This window comes from Pagrus major, chromosome 8, assembly GCF_040436345.1.
Source record: "Pagrus major chromosome 8, Pma_NU_1.0".
Taxonomy (NCBI): domain Eukaryota; kingdom Metazoa; phylum Chordata; class Actinopteri; order Spariformes; family Sparidae; genus Pagrus; species Pagrus major.
This window is the reverse complement of record NC_133222.1, coordinates 13,550,541-13,572,176: the sequence shown is the minus strand read 5'-3', so window position 1 is coordinate 13,572,176 and position 21,636 is coordinate 13,550,541. Positions and strand designations below refer to the sequence as shown.

General features: G+C 40.0%; 2 protein-coding genes across 3 annotated transcripts; one reads left to right on the top strand and one right to left on the bottom strand.

Annotated features, from left to right (window-relative positions):
- Positions 1-1,336: 1,336 nt before the first annotated feature.
- galk2 (galactokinase 2) lies at positions 1,337-6,003 on the bottom strand. The gene is made up of 10 exons (XM_073472122.1): positions 5,873-6,003; positions 5,677-5,765; positions 4,872-4,995; positions 4,654-4,747; positions 4,410-4,556; positions 3,676-3,774; positions 3,328-3,480; positions 2,656-2,866; positions 1,894-2,095; positions 1,337-1,663 (listed from the first exon to the last, which is right to left on the bottom strand). The coding sequence occupies exons 1-10, from the start codon at positions 5,920-5,922 to the stop codon at positions 1,456-1,458; spliced, it is 1,377 nt and encodes a 458-aa protein (XP_073328223.1). The 5' UTR covers positions 5,923-6,003; the 3' UTR covers positions 1,337-1,455.
- A 1,101-nt stretch (positions 6,004-7,104) lies between these two features.
- Positions 7,105-21,138, top strand: cep152 (centrosomal protein 152). 2 transcript variants are annotated; one of them, XM_073472907.1, is made up of 28 exons: positions 7,105-7,610; positions 7,761-7,883; positions 9,971-10,080; positions 10,203-10,263; positions 10,349-10,684; positions 11,067-11,205; positions 11,856-11,996; positions 12,564-12,703; positions 12,982-13,182; positions 13,323-13,470; positions 13,637-13,728; positions 13,826-13,989; positions 14,098-14,299; positions 14,610-14,714; positions 14,801-14,931; positions 15,308-15,436; positions 15,522-15,657; positions 15,900-16,085; positions 16,171-16,431; positions 16,605-16,736; positions 16,833-17,483; positions 17,926-18,001; positions 18,782-18,949; positions 19,059-19,143; positions 19,243-19,325; positions 19,628-19,784; positions 19,872-19,975; positions 20,067-21,138. In XM_073472907.1, the coding sequence occupies exons 2-28, from the start codon at positions 7,794-7,796 to the stop codon at positions 20,876-20,878; spliced, it is 5,040 nt and encodes a 1,679-aa protein (XP_073329008.1). In that variant the 5' UTR covers positions 7,105-7,610; positions 7,761-7,793; the 3' UTR covers positions 20,879-21,138. The 2 variants fall into 2 exon arrangements, with proteins under 2 accessions (XP_073329008.1, XP_073329007.1); XM_073472906.1 differs by having other exon boundaries at positions 19,628-19,975.
- The last annotated feature ends 498 nt before the right edge of the window (positions 21,139-21,636 follow it).

The following is a 21,636-nucleotide window of genomic DNA, read 5'->3' as shown; positions in this document are numbered from 1 at the left end:
AGTGTGAATCATGTGGACTGAATGTTAAAGGCTCGTCGAGACATGTATGATTATCTCAAGGAAGAGTTTTTAATCTTTAACGTGCAACATATTTGTTTACTGTGAAAACTCAGCTTGACAGCAGCAGGTATCATTTAGGACAATATTATGCATGAGTTGCTACAGTTAAAGAAATAATTGCCGTCCTGCGTCAACTGATCCAGTTTAATCTTTAAGTTCTTGGTGCCATGATTCAATTATATATTTTAATGGCGTTCATGATTAATAAAGAAAGGTTGGGACATTTCAGAACCTTAAGAGGAACCTTTAGCTGTGACAAACACATAACAATGACAAGCAAAAACAAAGTTAGACTTTTATAACTTCCATCTGTGAAGCCTATGCACTGAAACTCTAGTCTGAACTTACAAAGCGCTAAAATACAAGTGTCTCTGTAAATACTGATGTAAAGCTGCTGAATATGATGATAAGCACAACTTAGTTACTGATTTAAATACACTGAACGCACTCTGAATGACTGTTTTCCCTGTGCTGTGCCTTGGATGGTTCCTGTTACAGATTATACAGCATTTCTATCTGATATTTGAAGGTTCTTTGGCCTGAGTTTATTCAAAGAACTGTGTAAAACTAGAATGCATGGCTTAAATCTGTTAGCCTCTTTAAAATACAGAGTTCTCCCATGCTTTAAACATTGTACAGCTGCTGCGCAACATTTGAGTGATTACCAAACATGATGCCGGCTGCTTCTAATAATCAAAAGAATAAAACATACAGAGTAAAACAGTGTACAGAGTACAGTGGACATTTGTTAAAGTCAGTCTCAGTACAGTAACGTGTGCCTTAGACCTTCAAGCCTCCACCATCACTACTCTCTAATGAGGTGAAAATTGATCCTGTGGAGAAGCTCAAGCCCAGCATGTGATCTTATAATCAGGGCTTGATTTCCCCATAGCTCACACCGACACTCTATCACAGCCAGAGGAAACATGTGAAGCCACAAAATATTTATTTTTAAATATTTTATTTATTTCTTTGTGATTTTTCTCCCTTGTTTCTGCATCGTGATCATGTACATTAAAAAAGGATGGATGTATTTCATACAGCAGCACAAATTAAACATGATTGTTGTTTTATTTGTCCTCTTTTACAAATCAGTTTATTACAAACCCACCAAACATTCATGACTCTAATAAACATGTTTCAACACAAAAAGCATATTCCCTTTGTAAGAAATAATTCACCACTGTTAATGAATTTTTGGCCCTTATTATTCAAGAATAATCTGTAATAAGTAAAGAGGTAAAAGTAAACAGCAAAGTAAGGTGGACATTTTGCATTGTGATTTGCTAGTGCTCTCTGTTTCAAGTGAAAGTGTGAAAAAATGTCATTTATTTCCCCACAGCCATGTTTTTAAGACTATATGATAGCTGTATAAACAGACATCCCTGATGTCTTTCACTCCTCGAGTAAAACTGCAGCTCCTCCACCTGGCCGTGACACAAACAGACTCTGTTTTTCCATCGCTGCTCTGCGTGGATCATGGAGGTAGTAGGCCTCCCTCACTGCTTTTAAGAAGGACTCCACCTTCTCATCAGGAACCATGGAGACGGCACAGCCGCCCCAACCTGCTCCCGTCAGCCGGGAGCCCACAGCCCCCGACTTCCTGCAACCAAGAGATAAGATTAACTGTCAAGTCTGTATTCAATTTAGGAGGAATGAGGGATAGAATCTGGAAGGGATGGTAATGCTGTCAGGTCAAAAACTGAGATCTCATCATGGTTAAGACAATATTTCCAAATCCACTGTATACAGTATACAGGGCCATATTTATTACTGACCAACCAACACTAAATATACAAAGCATTTGAGGTCAACGCAGGTGAAACTACTCACAGACAGATGTCCACCAGCTGATCCAGTTCAGTGCAGCTGCACTCATACAGGTCTCTGCAGCTCGCATGGCTCTGGTTCATCAGGTCTCCCAGTAGCTGTATGGAGTCGGCAGGTTCAGAGTCGCACACACTTTTGAACTGGAGCACCCGCGCAGCTTCACCGTACACGTGCTTGGCTCGCTGGTGCAGCTTGAAATGCATCTCTGAGAGAGAGAAGAGGCAGATGTGCTGTTTGTCTGGTCCTGCCAAACTTTATGCTTGGTTGTCTTGATGTTCACATAGGGCTAGATGAAACTAACCAATTAAATATCATGGTATTTTTTAACACATTCCTCAATGAGTTGAATTTGATGGTATTTTCATTAGTCATTTGTTGCTTGTTAGAGGATGTTTGCACATAAGAAAGAAAAGCTTCAGTAATGGCAGGTTACTATTCATTTTCTACGCTACAGCAGGTGAATATAGTTGGACATTTGTGTCACTGAAAAACAGAATCATCATATTTTGACTCATATCAGAATATTGTACTTCTTTGTCAAAGAACGTGGGGCTGCAACTACCTATGATTTTAATTATTCATTCATTTTTTGATCATTTTTTATTTTGTTTCATAAATTAAATGTCAAAAATGACAAATGCCTATCACAGGTTACCAGAAGCTAAAAAGGTATTTTTGTTCAGTCTGACCAGAAGTCTAAAACACTCTATATCTTAAATTGTAAATGCTATGAATACACAGATGTCGCTGTTTGATGTTTCTTACCATGCTGGGTGTTGGCGCTCAGCAGCTCTGTTGAAAACTGCTCCGAGGTAATGCCCAGCGCCTTGCAGATCTCCTCTCGGCTGTACGGCTCCGGATGCAACACCTCGTCCACCAGAGCCAGCATCTCCTCCAGGGAGGCCTTCAGCTCCGTCTGAACCTGGGCCAGCTTCAACAACCCGCTCGGGTCCAGACCCCGAGCCTGGGCCAGCATCTGAGGGCACACGCGCCAAGACATGTTTTTAACCAGCTCTGATGGAGTCACTCACACACAACTGTTTGATGATGTTTTAAAAAATTCTCTCCACTTTGATAATATTGATATTCACAGGTATTTGTTTGAGATCAAGTCTGATTGTAATATTCAAAAAACTATAACGATAATCTATTTTAGAACATTTCTGTTTGACATTTCTGCTCATGTATATAAACAAATTATTTATCTTGACAGGCTCAAGAGAGCACAAGATCTTACTGATTAAAATGTTTTGGGTTTGACCCCTTAAATCAAATGATGCCTACAGAAGATTCACATCATGGGATGTAGATGCAATATGAAGTGTAATGAATGTACAAACAAACATTGAAAAATCTCTATAAAGAGACTTTTCCTCCATAAATCATCCGTCACTACTCCAGAATCAGGTTGAAAGCCAGCGCACAATATCACCGTACCTTTGTGGCGATGCGACACTCCACCACACGGATGTTGAAGTGAGAAGAAGCAGCTTTGTTCATCTCCACACAGCAGTTGGAGATCACAAACACAGCCCCATCAGGGAGCTTCACATCAGTGGCTCTCAGAGGTTGGAACTCTATCAGCTTGGCCTGAAAGACAAAAAATAAAACTCATGACACAAGTGGTGACTGTTAACTACACAGAAAAGGTTCATCAGCAACAAACCATTATTGAAATCACTACTTATGTGGTAGGAACTTGCTTTCTTTTAGACATTTACTTGGTGTTTTATTAGACTGGATGACCATATGATCCTGATCAACAGCACTAAACACTAAACATACCGTTCCCTTCTCTGCCAGGAATGAGATGGACTGGTCCATGCCCCCGCCCTCTGTGCCAATATAGCGCTCACATTTGGCACATAGCTCAGCAAGCGCCACCTAGAGGATGATAATGAGAAAAGAAATAAATAGAGTATTTGAAAATGACAAATATACTTGTATATTGACCACTGGAGAGAAAGTGAAGAACATTATGAGTCACATTTGTTCCTCAAATAGTTTTTTTTTGTTGGTATTCATATTTTTCCTGCGCAAAGGTTATGTTTTCACCCATGTCCTTTTCTTTGTTCTGTTTTTTGGTTGGTTGGTTGGTTTGTCAGCAGGATTACACAAAAACTACTGAACAGATTTCCACGAAACTTGGATGGAGGATGGGTCTCAGCCCAGAACAGATCCCATTAATTTGGTGTGGATCCAGATAAAGGGACAGATCCAGGAATCTTTTCTCACTTTCCTTTGACATTACAAGGCAGGTCGTTTTGTGGACATTTTAGTTAATTTCTCAGGGAACTTGATGGGAAAAAAATCTGGCATATTTAGGTCACCGCTGTCTACGAGTGAGTACAATTTGATGCAGATCCTAAAAAAAATTCTGGATCTTGCTGATTTTAACATGTTTTCATAGCAAACAAATAGGGATAGAAACCGGCAACTACCACCATTGTTAACTTATATAACAGTTTTCTCTATGTGAGCGTGTTGACATGAAATCCTTCAATTATAAATCATTGTACCTTGGAGAGGGACTTCTGATTTGCCTCCATTGTTACGAGCCCGGCACAACAAACTAAGGCACTAGAGCTGGACAGGCCCGAGCTCGGAGGAATGGTTCCATCTACGACACATGACATCCCAGCCAACTGAGCAATCCCAAACTTCTCCTGTGAAGAAAAAACAAAAGCAGCAAGGTTAATTCGATTATTGTAAATGACGTTTACTTACAGCACTGAATATTAATACACAAAACACATATCTTACCTGGATACCTTTCACTCCACACAGAAAATAATAATGCCACTTTGGATTCTCTCTGTCGATGGCGATGTCCTCTGAACAGGACACGGAGTAATCCCTACAAAGTGACAAACACTCTGAAACAGAGACAACAACTTACATGCACTGTAAGCTCCTGAACTAGTTACACAAGCACAATGTAAATAAATAGTCAACATTGATCATGGGTGTTCAAGTCTTACTTGTATTGAGGGTTTGTGTTGGCAAGTGTGATTGTCCCTGAAGTGTTCAGTGAGACGGCTGCGAGGATATTTGGTTCAATGGCCATCGGAAGAACAGAATAGCCGCAGTAATCGATATGCTCTCCTGTCAAATATGAAAACATTGATTCAAAAACGATGTATGAAAAGGATTCTACAGCAGCACAAGCACCAAATTTTGGGGCTAAAATATCTGATACTCAACATCCTTTAATTACGTTATTTTACCTCCATTAAATTATACTTCCCCCAAATATTTTTAATCTTTTCAGTTAGTATCTGAAAGCCATACTTGCAAAAAAAATGAAGATCTGAAGTTTAAATATTACTTTAATTACATTACCCCTATGAATGGTACATGAGTAAGTCTTTGTAAGTATTTAAAAGAAAATAAATGAACGATTGTCAATTGTCAAAGTTGATTTAAAAATGCAGTGCTTTGGCTCTGATGCAGCATGTAATCTGCAAAGTAACTAGTAACTAAAGTTATCAAATAAATGTAGCGTGGTAAAAACTATAATAGTCGCCTCCAGAATTTAGTGGAGTGGAAGTGTAAAGTGTCAGAAAATGGAAATACTTAGGTAAAGTGCAATACCTCAAAATTGTAACGTACTTAAGTAAAAGTACTTAATTACATTCCATTACTATTCTTTTTTGTTTTCATTATATTATTTGTTGCTGGAGGTTCACTGTATCTGGGGCAAGTAAAGCAACATAAGCTCAATCTACTATAATTGACAATCCACTGTCTAAGTCAACCAAGACCTACTATGTAAAATGACATTACCTATTAGATTTACCCGTCCTGGTGCATATGCATAGAAGAGAGGAGCTTCTCCAAACTTTGTCTCAAAGGTATTCTTCAGGTTTTGCAGCCTGTAATGATTTACACATGAAGAAATGAAGTATCAGACAGAGCAGGCTACACAAGTGTTTTCTCATCCCTCTGTCTCTGACCATCAGAATATCTTCCTGTTACTCACCGTTCATTGGCAGTAATCTTGGTCCTTAACTTTGGTGGATTCGTGGCCATTTCTGCCAGTTTAAAAAAACTATGAATGTACTTCTTGTTCTCAGGCTGGAGAGCTCAAAGCTTGTCCAATATCCTGGCCACGATCAGCTGACTGTCACCAGAGGAAACCGCTGAGCTGAGATCAGTTCTCAATCACGAGTTCGTCTCAGTTTAGTGCTGGTTAGTTCCTGTTTGTAACAAAAGAGCTGACTCTGAAGCAGTTGAGGCTGCTGCAGCGGCCAAAACACGGAAGTGTCTGCAGGAGGAGGAGGAGTGGCCGTTCAACGTACGCAGCGGAGCGCAGGTGACGTGATGACGTCACGATTGTTTCCCCCCGGTTTATTCAAGATTATTATTTTTTAACTTCTTCTTTATTGATCAAAGTTCAAGTGTTACATTGTTACATTACATTGAAAATTAATATGCATGAAACCTATAAAACAAATTAACAAAAAATAAAATACATTACAGGAAACTAAATATGATTTCTTACTGTACGAGGGAGATTGGCAATTGATTACAATATACCTTATTTATCTTGAATAGAGAGTATTTTCCAGATTAAATGAGAGGTCATACAATAATTAATTGATTAAATTTAATTTATGTAATAAACAAAAAACAGTTTGATTGATTTTACTTTGATTGCACAGTGGGAGAAAAAAACATGGGATATCTTATTAGTACAACCAAACATCAGTTTGATTTGAGCGCACAAAAAACATGATTCAAGAAAAAAAGAATAAAAACGGAAATATCGCTTAGTGCATATGAACCCTTCGAATATTATGACTCAGATCCCAAATCGGTCATTTTATTGTCAATCGCACACAGACTGGCACCGTCATTTAAGATTTAAAGAAGAAAAAACCTAAGACATTGGAATTTAATAATTAAATGGAACTCATTGGGCACTTGATGTTGATTGGGAGGAAGATTTATTATATTTTTGTGTGACTGTTATGTTGTGAATACAGGTTTTATTAATTAAATGTATTTAAATCAATCTTTAAAGAAGTGAAATTATCGAAATTTCCTTTAAGTCTTGATCCCTTGGCTTCGTTTCCTAGGGAAGAAGGCGACTACATTTCCCATAACTCTAGAGAAGCTGTTACCATGGAGACGCGATTAGCTTCTCAGTTCCGGGTTTGGCAGCAAAAACATAAATGGTTATGATATAAATTCTGCCATGCAAGTCTTGTAACAGTGACTGGATGTTAAACTAGTTTACGCGCCTGTTAGTGAGTTAATATACACTGTAGTGAGTCAGACTCGTGTTAATGTCGGTGTGTTTTGTGTGTTTGTGTTCAGCCTGCGGCGCTTTGGCGCTGCTACTGCGCGCGAGTTTTCAAAGTGGGCGAGTCTGCTGCTCTTAAAGAGGACGTGCTACCGGCTAGCCTGAGTTAGCTTCGCACCTCACAAAGTTTACTGCTGGGCCAAATTACACGCGAACTGGCACTAAACTTGTCCGTGGGCCAGCGAATCTACACCTTTCACCAAACGTGTTTGTTGTAGGGTTTTCCAAAGCATGGCCAGGTCATCTTTTTGGATGTTCGTCGGGCTCGTTGCGGCTAAAACAAGCTAACATGGCTACCTCTGGTTAGCTAGCTGCACTGCTTTGTGATGTAAACAGTAGTAGCAGTTAATACCGTTAAATAAAGGATTAAGCGCCTCATTAAAAGAGACATCTGTCCCATTGATGCCAGCAGGTAAGTTAACGTTGTGTGTCTGTGTTTGACTGGTTCAAATCAGTGCTGCAGTGAACTTATAGATATCTTTTTAAAAAAAAGTTAATTGTGATCCTATATTTAACGTAACGAAACCTTTCTTGTTTGCATGTAATTGCTCCCCTCTCGCAGGGCACCCCAGCCTACACCAGCAGGCTCTGCATCATGTCTATTGATTTTGATAGTGCTGCTCTTCAAACCCAGCATGATGATGAAGAAGAATACGACCAGGAGGACTATGCAAGAGAGCAAGAGGTACAGTATAAGCTATAAACTTTCACCTTTACAGAATTGTAGAGCTGTTTGGATGACGTTACTGTTGCATTTAGGTTACATTTTCAACCTTTGCCCAACAAATCAGATCAAACATATGCTCATAAAGATATACTGCTTCCTGCAAATGCAAATATGAGGATTTGTTGCTTTTCTTTGTCATTTATGAAAGTGAAGAGTCTTTGGGTTTTGGACTGACCATTGGGAAAAAGGAAGCAATTTGAAGTTGTCACTTTGGGCTCTGGGAAGTTGTGATAAGCATTATGTGATTATACTGAACATAAATGTTAGTTGTAGCCCTAAACAATAATCTGTAATGTGCAGGATTGAGAGTCTTACTTGAGAAAAAAAAAGTATTCTGATACAGTCACTAATTATCTGTTTAAAAAATTTAGTCAGCAAAACAATCCAAGTATCACAATAATAAAGCAATGTAACTTGATTATTTTACGTTATTGTTGGATTACCTCAATCTCAAACATATACAAATAAAGACTAGGGAAAAGAAAAATTAATTATGTAATCCGGTTACAGGTATTCCATTACTTCCCAAGCTCGGTAATATGTATCAAGCTTTAGGCATTATTTGTCTCACATTGATATGTTGATATATTTATAAAACTGTTATGCTCCCTTTTTAAATGAAAAATCAAATGTATTTGTCATGTTCTTATTTGTTTTTCCGAATTGGTGTTGTTGTTGCTTGGTGAAGCATTTGAGGTTTGCAGTATTTGAATATCAAAAGAGCAGCCTATTTCACAACTAGACAGGCATGCTGTGTTATTACTAACGCCCTACAATCTGTTAACCTGAGCTATTATTGGCTCAGTGAAAAGGCCTCCTCCAGGTGTGTCACACAGAAACCAGCTCTGCCCCGTGATTTCCCTACTTTCTCTCCATTAGTTCACCTTGTTTCTCTGCTTGACTCCACTTGGATGTTATAGTGAGCATGAAGAAACTGTTTTTGAATGTTTTGGGCTGCGATAGTCAGAAGAATTGGACTATAAAGGAATATTTATTCTGAGAATATATTTTTTTTCATTGCCTATGTATTATACAGAAGTTGGTCAAGTGGAAAATATTTTCCACCAGTAATTGGAATGTTTCTGCTCCAGTTCACATTGCTATATGTTTTGTCTAAACAATGGAGTTCTTTGGGAGCAAAACACAGCAATACCGCAGGGAGCCGACAACATGCCAGGCACACTTTGCATGCTTCACACAGAAGGTCTTCTCTGCAGAAAGATAAGGCTAGGAGGTTATCATGTTGCTTCACAGCTGAAACAGGAGTGCCTCCTCAATTTTTGTTAAATGCGTATAAAGGATAATATGGGTCCTTCGGTTGTGGACACAGTGGAGGATTTGAGGAATATTCAACAGTCCTTGTGTGAAGTAAGTCCAGCTGGCTCTGCCTTGTTCTATCACACATAGCTGGTTGTAAGTCTGGTCAATCTGTTATTGACACAGAGGAGGATTTGCATTGTTGTTTTTGTGTCTTCATGAGCTGAGATGTCTTGTCAGAAACATTTGTTTGTCAATGTTTTGTTTCTCAGTTTGTGTCTGATTGTCTCGACCAAAAGAATATTTAGTGTATTATACAAATGGAGCTTTATTTCATATAGGGCAGCAACTAATGATTACCTTCATTACTGATTGATTAAAAAACATAAAAGTGACAAATCTTGGCATTTAGGAAGCTTGAACTAGTGAAAGTCGGGAATTCTAGCCTGATTAATCTATGATTAATAGATCAGTGTTTCGAATTGTTGTGTACATACTTTAAAATGACACAAGAACAAAATGATCGGGAACACCAAAATCAGCGCAAAATGTTTTTATTGACTTCCCTAAGCTGTGTGTCTCTCAAGACGGTAGAATTTTGGTTAAACTCATTGTCCGAACTCTACTAATGTTGCCCCTGACACATGCTTCTCTCAGGCTGTCAGTGATTGCGTCTCTGTGCTGTTTTTTTTTCTATTTGTGTTACTTTACTGCTTGGTTGCGGAGCAACCTTGGTGACTAATTTCCATGTGATTTTTTTTTTTTTCTTCTTCTTTTTTTTCCCACAGCTGCAGAAGCTGCTCACAGACCTGCCTGATGACATGCTGGAGGACAGCCGAGACTCCTCCTCCCCAGAGCTGGAGTACTCTCCCTGCAGCAATAAAAAAACTGGCAACAGGTAAAGCACATGTTGCTGATGACGCATTTGTAATCTCAGATTTGGAGAACTCTTGGTGTGTGGTTTAAATCTCAGACATTTCTGATCGCATTGTAATAAAATTATGCTTTTTTGCCACTCAGCCCACAATCCACGTGGCCTCAGCAATGGTCAGCTCATCCAAGGCCAACCTCTCATGAACAGGTAAGTTGTTATCACTGATAGATTTTTGTCTTCTGAACTTCTAAAGGAAGAAAAATCACAAATTACTGTCAATGTCTCTCTGAAGAACTATGAGGTTGAATATGATCAACACTCTCATGATGAGTACGGTTATGAGGATGGAGCTGCTCAGATCAACGGACATCGTAGTCACCCCCAAAGTCAGCCTCTGCCTCATACGTGGAACCAGCAGTCACAGGACCATCAGTTCACCCAGGGAGATTATACATACACCAGCATGGGCACAGAAAAATCGCCAGAGACTAGTGATTTCTCCACAGAAGAGTATGGGGCTAAACAATACCCTCAAGGCGCTAATAACGGTGTAGTGTACAATGGAGAAGGAGGACGCAGAGACAACCAAAACTACGGGGACCACGACAGTGCCAGAAACCATTTTCATGTGAGTGGAGTTTTATTTTTGGTCTATTTTGGCACTGCAGAATACCAAATTATCAGCACTGTTGCTGATGGTTCATTGCAGGCTTGCTGTCTATTGTCAATTATTTTTTATTTAATTCTTTATATTTTTATATTGTACATTTTATTTCAGATACACTTCCCTGTGTGTGATACATATACTTTACCTTCCCTTTTTCTTAAATAATTTGAAGTTAACATCTTGTTATCTGACAGATCACCAGTCATCAGCATGTTGTATAGGTGTGTGTGTTTGAGAAAGAGATTCTAGTTATTTGTCCAACTTTAACTGTATTCTTTAGCTATTGAACACAGTGCTTTTTTATTTTAAACATAACTATATTTATTTAATTTTGATCTTAAAGTCTGTACAGGGGAACAGAGTAATGGATCAGTACAAGGCCAGCTACAATCCTCATCAGCCAAAGATGTTTAACTCGCAGGCCGTTCACCAAGAAGGTCAACTGGACCATCTGCAAAGAGAATTCCTCGACTCCACACAACGTAAGTCTTACACACTTGATTTAGCTGCTGGACTGATGGCACAGTAGTATAGTGACATGTAAGTAGCAAATCTGTGATAGTTGAAAATAATTTAGAATAATGAGCTGCGTAGGTCCATGTACCAGCCATATAAACTACACATATCAGGAACGTAATCACAGTTTAACAGTGTTGTTTCAAATTAGCAAAGTGTTAACTCAGCATTAATTTTCATCAGCTTCAAGACAACACAAATTTACCCTGAGCTCCTGGACAGTAATCTGACTGGAAACATGGGTTCAGTATTATGTTTATAAAGAGACTTTGAGAAAATTTTAAAATCCTTGTGTAGAAATATGCCTATAAGGTTATTGTGTCATGAAAGGATCAATTCAACCAGACTGCAAGAAAAGTGTCATTTTAATAGTCATTGGTGAGTAACTAACACAGCCTTAATACTCAAACCTTTTCAGATTTTATTATCCATCAAGATATAAAAACAGAGCCCTTGCTTGTCTGTACTCATTAACACTACGAAACCAGAACCTAAAGTGTAATTGTATCACTTTCACTCTCTCAAATGACATTGCTGAAAGTTAAAATGCCTTCACGCTGTTTAATTAAGGTGAAGTGATTGATGTGATTTATATACATTTTGTGCTGCGTTTCAGAAACAGCTGATAGGGAGCAGCTTGCCCAGCTGCAGATTTTAAACAAGGCTCAGCAGAGGCAGATTGAAGACTTGGAGCGAAAACTGGAGGATTCAAGGCGTAATATGAGATACGTCGAGCATCAGTTAGCCATTGCCAAAGGTATGTGTCAAATAGTTTGCATACAAATGAGGGGTGGCAAGTGCTGTTTACTTCAGTTCATAGCCTATGAAAAGCAATTGGATTCTACCGAGTTTGTGATACTTTATAAATTGTAATTTAATGTTGTTCTCTTTTCTTACATACATTTAAAAGCTAAAGTTTAAGCTGTTCTTGAAATTACTTTGAACGATCAAATCATTCACTCCACGTCTTGAAGAGTTATGAAGGACAATCTCTTTTAAAGAATAATTTTTCACTATGTCTGACTATTGTGTCCGACAAACAATTATCAGATATGTATTGTTTTTGCTGATGCACCATTAAAAGCCAAAGCTCTTGTTAAATATCAATCAGTAGAATTGATTAAGATGGATAACAGGAAATAAAACGAGATATGTCTTCAATTACTTATAGTATACAGTATATGCCCCCTTGTGGCTGTTAAGAGAGCTTGCACTATCTGCAACAAAACACAATGGGTCCTGTGCTGGCCTTTTTTCTGTCCTTGTTCTCTTGCTGGGTATGCTGCCCTGGTGAACATAATTTCATTTTTTCTATCATCAATAGATGAAAAAGATGGCCTAGCAGTAAGTCTAAAGGAATCGAGTCGATTGGTTGAAGAGGCCAGGGAGAGAGAGGTTCAAATGCATAACAAATTGAAGGCAATGGAGCACCAAGTAAAGGTCCTTACGGAGAGAGACCAGGAGGTAGGTTCTGTACTGACACACCGCCGTTTTCCTCTTCTCATCTTAATTGTTTAAAGCAAACTACAAGACAGTCTGTAGTACATCAGGTTATCTGTAAGCAAGAAAGAAACTAACAAAAACATTCTGCTTTACAGAATAAAAAAAAAAAATCTGATATGAAATCATGTAAATACCTCACTGAAATGTTATAATTTGTGTTCTCAAACAGGCCAACAGATCTTCATTGAAACTTTTGATATTGGATTTTAGTGTTTACAGTAGTTTTGCTTTCTTTGCAGAACATGAAGAGGCAGAGGGTGGCAGAGGCTGCCGTGGACAGCATGAAGCAGCAGATGTTGGAGCTTTGTCGCTCTGACACCCTGTCCAGATCACGGGAGCAGCATGACAGAGACCTTACTGTCATGAAGGAGCAGCATGACTCTGCACTGTTGACAATACAGCAGAAACTGGACTTGACCTCTCAGGCGCTGGACGAACAGGTCTGAAATGTTACAAGATGCAGCAAAGAGAAATTTAATCAATGTATCAACAAGTTATCCCCAGAAGATAAGTTTGAATTAAGACAAATGTCCAGGTAGAGTCTAAGTCATCTCCTGTGTTGTTGTTCTGTTGCTTCCAGATTGATGATTGTCAAGGGTTACGAGAGCGGGTGAAGCAGCTGGAGCGCCAGAGAGAAGAAGAGCAACTGGAGAGAGCCAGAGTCGTTAACGCCCTCTCTCAGCGTCTGGAGGAGAGTCAACAGCAATGTGCCAAGCTGCTGCACACAAGTGAGCAAAGGGGCAACTATAGACTGCAGCCACATGTTTGTCTTTAATGTACTTGATCAAACCTGTGTTGGAAGGAAATCACAGAACATTATTGAGAAATGTGTACTTTTAATTCACTCAATTTCAAATAATGTTTTCTTCTCTGTTGTGATTTTGTTTTCTCCAGGTTCAGTGCAGGAGACGACTCAGATGCAAATCAAACTACAGCAGGCTCAATCAGCCAAGGCACTGGGTGAAAACATGAACAAAGTCTTACAGGTTTGCTCTCTGAAACCACTCTCAAAACATTATTACTCAAAGTATGTGCGTTAAATTGTTTGATTTAATCTTTTGATTTTTTGTTTTTATCCTAAAGGAGGATCTGGCTGATTTGAAGGAACAGATCACCCTGTATGAATCTGCTGTGAAACATGGTGTTATTGCATTAGACCTGACCAGTGATTGTGAGAACCAGCTGTCTGAATCCTGCGTGGATTTAGGATTAAAGAAAACAAATAGGAAAAATGGCCTGCTTCACAGGTACGCCGTTATTATGTGTCCTTTTTGTCTGTGCGCCTTGTAGTATTTCTACTTTCTTATCACCACTTCTATCAATAATCATCAAAATCTAACTTTACCTATTTTCAGTACTGCGCTGGCTAACCTGTCGGACTCCAAACTGCCCAAAGATGAAGCTATGCGTTTGCTGCGAGTGGAGATGCAGCGCTGCCTGAGTAGTCTGAAGGGGAAGCGGCAGAAGATCAGTCAGCTGCAGGAGGAGCTCCAGCTCTGTCAGGGTCGAGTGAACGAGCTGCAGACCCAGTTAGATGACGCCAAGCTCAGTTCTTCGGTGAGGGCCCGACCAGACACGAGCTTTAACACTGTACTTGTACAAGCAATCTCATAGCTTTTATCTAGAATAAAGAAGTTTGACCCAATTGATTTCTAATTCCAGAAAAAGGAAATTATGCAGGTAAAAGGATTAATATATTATATATGCATGTTTCTTGCCAAAAAGTATTCAGCAGTGATATAAAAAGAAAACAAATAATATTAAAAGCTCTTATCTATGTACGAACATAAGATAACTCGTTAATAAATGCGTAAAAATAAAAAGTAAATGATTAAATGGCTGTAAAACACTGAATCTTTGTTCACAGGTCAGAGAGACCAGCCAGATGAAACATCTAGACATCACTGGAGAATCTCAGAAAGAGTTTATGAGCCTACAGGAAGACAAACAACACTTGCAGGAACAAGTGGAGGTTGGTTGTAATTTATTTTCACATTGATCACATCCTTTTCTTTTGACTATAAGAAAATATTCATTAGTGTTCTATCTAAACTCTAGTTGTTAGAAAAGAAGAATAAGGAGCTGAAACAGAGTGAGGAGAAGGTGAGGTCTGCCAATGGGGAGCTTTGCAGCAAGATGAGGGAGATGATCCAGGAACTGGACAAAGAGAAGCAGGAGGCCTCTGAGAGGTAAGACACAAAGGAGGGATTATGATTATATTTAATGTTTTTCTTTACCTTAAATGATTGTATTCCTATTAGGGCTACACAACATTGTATTGAGATTATTTTGACGGATATTAAGATGGTGATATGATTCACAACTAGTGGAAATTATCACTTTTGCTTCACAATTTTCATTTTCTTACATCTGAAGAATAAGATATGTAGGCCAGGACATCACTACAGGACCTTTGTTGAAACCTGCTGTTTTGTCTCACAATTAATCTTTATCAAAAACTTAAAGTTTCTGTGATTTATTTACTGCCGTATCTTGACATTTTGATAATATTTCGGTTAATTATTCAGCCCTAATTCTAATACATGTTTCTGTTTGTTCATGGAGATCTGAGCGCATACATCAGCAGTACAGGGACGATGTGGTGAGCCAGATCCGAACAGAGCTCATGCTGGAACATGACGCTCACGTTGAACAGCTGACTGAACAGCACCAGCAGCAGCTCCAGCAGTTACAGTGAGTCCTCTACACCTGTCACTGAAAACTTCAGTTATCTGGAAACCTTTGCAGCTCATTTACAGTACTTATTACTTCATCACAGGACCCAGCTGTCTGAGGCCAATGATAAGATGTTGGCCGTGCAAGAGTGTTACTTATCTGTCTGCAAGGAGAAGGACACGCTGGAAGAACACATGCGCAACAGGGAGAAGGAGGAGGCTTTGATCAGGGAAAATGAGGTGTGTGTGGTATTAAAATGTGTTTACAAGCGGTTGTTTACACTCATCAAACCATAAACATAATTTAAAAGATCAAAATACACTATTGTAGAGTAAGTAGTAAATAATATTATGAGCTTTTACTTTTACAACAGTTTTTTTAAGGTATTGTTGCACGCTTTTTGGCAGTGATGAAGTTGCCTGTATCCAACATAGAGTACTTTTGGATTGAGAATGATTTAGGATTTTGTTTTTGTTCTTAGCAAAACATGAGTGAGGAGAGTGTTACCGCTGTGGAGAAGCTGAGGGCTGAGCTTGAGGCTCAGCATCAGGCTTCAATATACCAGCTCAAAGCTCTCTGGTCCAAAGAAAAGGAGACTGAGATCCAGCTGCAGGTGGACGCTCACGTAGCCTCGGCCAAGGCTGCTTGGAAAGAGGAACTACATAAGGTATAATTCTAAGTCTGTCCAGCTCCTTCAGCTCCCTAATGGTGATTTTATGTCAGACCTGAAAATTTGTATTGCTTGTTTGCAGATGGAGAGGACTTGGGTCCAGAGGCTGGAGGATGCTAGGAGAGAGAAGCACAGAGAGACTGCTGAGGCATCCTGTCAGGCAGATGACATTGAGGCCAGCAGTGGGACGATTACTGTTGAGGATCTCGACTCCAGGCTCAGTGCCCAGAAACAGCAGCTGCAGCTGGAAGCTGACAAAGTCAAACGCAAAGCTGTGGAAGAAGCCAGGAAACGAATCCAGAGAGAGCTACACGAGAAACACCTCGAAGACATGGCCAAACAGGTCAGTGGGGTTTACTTTGCAAAAGTGCTTTACTGTAAGTTTTTATTAGTTCTCAGACTTTTAGATTTTCTTCTCCTTTTATGTCACACACCACTTCTTCAACATGTTCTATTTCTTGACTTCATCAGGAGTTGACTAATTTAGAAGTGGACATAAATGTGCTGGTGTTTCAGGTTGAAGGTGCAGTAACAAGGGCCTACAATCGCTGGATTGAGGATTTGACTTCATTACCTGAATACCAAGCCTCTCTCCAAACAGAGAGGGAGAAATGGGAGGAACTACAAGAAAAACTGACAGAACAACAGGTATAATGTGCTTTTATCTTTGTGAGTTAAAAAGTGGAACTGCTGTCAATTGGCTTTTCATTTTTATTAATGTGTATTTTGAAATGTACGTGTCAGGTGTCCCAGGCCCTGAGGGAGGCAGAGGGGCAGTGGCGTAAGAAGCAAAAGAACCAGCTTGAGGAACAGAGCTCAGGATCCCAGAGAGTGGAGGAGCTCCAAGAGGAGGTGGCAGCTCTCCAGACTCGGCTGGAGCAAGTGAGGAGAGAGCAGGCTGCCCTGCTGAAGGCTGAGCTGGCCGGAGCGAGAGCGGCCTGGAACCGAGACAAACAACAGGAGATCTCTGCCATCCAGGTCCGCAGTGAGCAGGTGTACCAAACCAAGCTCCAAGAGCAACACAGAAAGCTGGAGCAGGCTTTGCAGCAGGCCAGAGAGGACTCAGACCTCGAGAAGAAGGAGCTGCTCCTCCAGATGGAGGCCAAACTACAACAGACTCTAGGAGCCCGAGAGGAGGAATGGAGATGTCAGCATGCAGAGAAGGAGCAGGCCAAGGGACAGCAGATGAGAGATGAACTACGAGCAGAGCTTCGGACTAGTCTGGCAGAGGTCCAGGCACAACTTCTCAGGGATACCAAAACAGATCAGCAGGGCGCTGAAGACATCAGGAGTACCAGCGGGTCCTCAGAGGGCACAATAACACAAATCATCCACACATCCTGCAGAGACATAGTCAACAGAGCAGTAACTCAAGCTAAGAAGGAATGGAAAAAAGTGAGTTAATATTGGATTGTCCATTGTCTAAAGATTAAGTGATTTTATGTAGAATGACCGGCTCTGCTCAGTGATGTATTTACTCAGTCACATAAGGATAAGGTTACCGTGTTGCAACACAAGTACTCAAAGCAAATGATTACGTCCAACCCCAGCTGGGTTTACAACGATAACAGCAACAAGGGAAAATAGGCTGCCCACACGCTGAAACTTACAATCTCCCAAGTTTTTATGAATGCAATATTTCGACGTGTAATTGCAGGTCAGTGTGGGGACAGCCTGTCATTTTCCTTTATCACGAAAAGTACTCCCATGATTACATGATGTAGTTTAAAATTATCTTTTGTCTGAATGTGCTTTTTTTATTATATTCTGTGTCTTTTCTGTGGTACAATGTTTCTGAGTTGCTTTTTCCTTTATGGCTTCATTTATGCCCCCGCAGATCAGTGAGGAGAGACTGGGCCGTGTGTTAAAAGAAACACAGCAACAGCATGAGAGAGAAATGGACAGAATGCAAAGTATGTAACATGCTATTATCGTCTCTTCACTAAGCTGGAACGATATTTAAATTTCATGTCATGATATCATCAAAATGTGTTTAAAACTCTTAAAATTGCACTTAAACATACTGGAATCACTTACCTGACATTTTTGTTAAGAATCAAATGTATTTAATCGATCACACATTTTTTTTTAGTTAACATCCTTTTTTCATGAAAAGCAAATAAACTGTTCAGAGAACAAACTGTTCAGAGAACAGAACTTGATGTTGTTCACAGAGTTGATAGTGCAAATTGGGGGGTTGGTTCGCAGGGCAAACATCTTTCTTTGGCAGGTCAACTCATCTTCCTGTCACACTTTAGTTTTGAATCCAAAGTATTTCTGTACATACAATTTTATTTTATTTTTTGTGAGGGATACGATAATCAAGCCGAGCCTTCAGCCATGGTGACAGGGTTAGGATTTTGGAATGACTGGAAAGAGGCAGGCTCCCCCCGTTGGCAATTCAAAATAAATGAGGAAATCGGTGTCAGACTTTACGTTATGGAGATAGACAGCTTTTTCAAGACACTCGTGAGGATTTTCACAATTATCCAAATAATGGAAATTCACCAGGATTAACTTGTGCCGAGTGTTTTTATAACATCATCTGCAATAAAATCTTATATTGTCCCATCCCTAGCTGAGCATTATAAAATCTTAAATCCATATAACATGCAGTATTAATTGTTTTGGTTAGACTATATCATGTGCCCATCGACAAGTTTACATGATGATTTTGTCCTACTGTCCTCCAGACTCTTTGTCCCAGCAGAAGGAACAGGCTCCTTGTAGGAAGGAGTGCGCTGAGACTGTAAGTAAGCTGCAGAAGAAGAATCAGGAGCTCCAGAGACACTTGGAGAAAGCCTGTCGACAACTGCAGCACAGCGTTCGAGAGCACAAAACTGCCCTGAAGCAGCTAACAGGTATTTTACTGGAACAAAAATGTTTCTTAAATGTCATCTGAATAAATTAACTCAACCTGCACCGTATCTGTATGTCTGTGTTGATGGTCTACAACACTGTTTATTGTAGATGAGCATGAGAGCAGCTTACAGAAGGCAAAGGAGGAGCATCTGCAGCAGCTAGAAGAAGTGAAGAGGGCCAAAGAATCCTCAGGGTTTGTGTTGTTTATTGTTACATGCCAAGTTTTCCAACAATTAAACAATAATAAACAATGATAAAACTACGCCAAAAAATGAACTGCTCTTGTTTACAGGAGTTCTGACAACCAGCAAAGTCTTCAGCAAGGACTCGAGGAGATGAAGCAGCAATACCTGATGACTGTAGAGAAGATCAGAGGTTGGTAATGGTGCTGATTTTTGCTATACCTGTGTGAATTTAAGGGTTCCAACTAGCTATTTTTCATTTTTAATGATTGATTAATCTGTCGATTATTTTCTTGATTAATTGATTCGTTGTTTGGTTTAAAAAAAATGGTGAAAAATGTTTCTGCACCATATATGATGTTCTGTACCCTACAATGTATTTGTTACTTTTGATGAAGGTTGGCATGTTTGTGTGTTGGTGCATCAAACGTCACCAAATCAATTTCTCATTCATGTAGTGAAAAGCACAGATCATAACAGTGTCTTATATGGCAGGAGACATGCTGCGTTACCTCCAGGAGAGCCGGGAGCGAGCAGCCGAAATGATCCGCAAGGAGGTGCAGAGGGAAAGGCAGGACACTGCCAGAAAGATGCGGCGCTATTATCTGACCTGTCTGCAGGAGTTACTGGAGGACGGAGGAAAGACTACAGGGCAAGAAGCCGTAATTGTTCTAAACTTGTTTGCCTGCTTCATCATGGCTCCTCAGGCTAATTGTATTGATCTTCCTGTCCTCTGCAGGGCTGAGAAGAAAATAATGAATGCAGCGAGCAAGCTGGCGGCCATGGCTAAATTGCTGGAGACGCCTATCAAAAGTAAATCTGTAAAGAACTTCAGTTTACAAAGTGAGTCCTGTTGATCAGAACTGCTCTACTGTCGATTTTGTGTTTGTTTAAAAATATCAGTGTAGTTTAAATTGGTGGTTTGTATTGGCAGGTGGTTTGCCGGCTGTGTTACCTCCAGGTGGACACGCAGGTTGCAGTAATAACCCGTCAACACTTCCTGAGCTTCCTGAGTTTCCTGAGCTTCCTGACATAAGGCCAGAGGAGAGATCCAACAGGGAAAGGAATTCTGCTGATTTAGAGCAGAAAAAAAATGCTGCAGCAAGGACTAAACCTTTGAATCACCAGGACGTTTCTGCTTCTGGGAAGGAGGCGGCCTCAGCAGATGCAGGGCTGAAACCTCAATCAGCTGCTCACAAACACCTCCGCTCTTACAAACCTTCCCAAGAGATGACTTCACCATCCCAGGTAGATTTTGTCAATGTGTCTGTGAGGAGTAAAAACAGAGAGCTGTACCTGCAGGGAGTGGACAACCAGCCCAACTCTGAGCGAAAGAACAAACCCTTCCTCATCCAGGAGGCTCCTGTCAGAGATGAGAAACGCACCGACTGGAGTATGACCAGCAGTGACTCAGACACGGGCTTCCAGGTTTCCAGACTCTCCTACTCAGGAGGGAAAGTCGAACCAGTGAAGCCGTTCTCTGTCTCTGCTGCATCAGACAGTGACCTGGGAGAGTTTGGTGGCCTCACCCCAAATGTTTCTGACGTGACTGTTTATAATGAAATCGCCAAGAAGACGCCTCACACCCAGACCTTGAACCATGCAAAGATGAGCACACACAGAGAGCCCACTCCTGGCTCTGAGGCTGAGAAACAGCATGGAGTTTGTTCAAGGCCTCTGTTCTCCGAGCTGAGACAGCGACAGCAGGACAGCGGCTTTGATAGTCCGTTCTACCAACAGAAATGATGAAGTGAAGGTGATGAGCTTAAAACTGACCTGACAGTTTCAGTTCACTCACCGAATAGTGCCTTTTTAAAACAGTGTATAAAGTTTACATGATGTAGAACCATCATAGTCGCCTGTTTGTGTGTGTTACATTAACATTGTTAAAGGAAGAGTTTGACACATTGGGAGATTATTTGCATTGCTGATTTGAGTTAGATGAGAAGAGCTCATGTCTGTGGAGTAAATTTGAAGCTACAGCCAGAAAATGTTTAGCTTAGCTTAGCTTAGCATGAAGACTGGAAACGCCACCGGTAAAACTCTATGCACCACTGAGATCAATCTTCTCATTTAACTCTCAACAAGATGGTATACGTTTTTCCCAAAATATCGAACTATTGCCTTAACTCGTTTACATTTTGTCTCTCTGGTCCATATAATCTCACCACAGACAAGAGATTGACTTAAGCAGAAGAACATTTAGTTCTGTAAATATTTGTTTTTCTCTTTTGGCCTTTCACACTCCTTTTTTACATTTCAGTTTAGCTTTAAAAATACAGCAGGTTTCGCAGACTCAAAGAAAAAAAAAACGTGTGTTTTTTTTTTTTTTAAAGAAAGCTGTGAATAATGATTAACAAACATCTTTGTTTTTGCTTCTCTGTGTCATTTCAGTGGTTTTTTTTCTGCAATGGTGCGTGCTTAGAAGTGATAGTTACATCACGAATAAGTGCAATTTATACAAAAGGTTTTCGGGGCAAAAGTCGTAACTCTGCCCACTAATA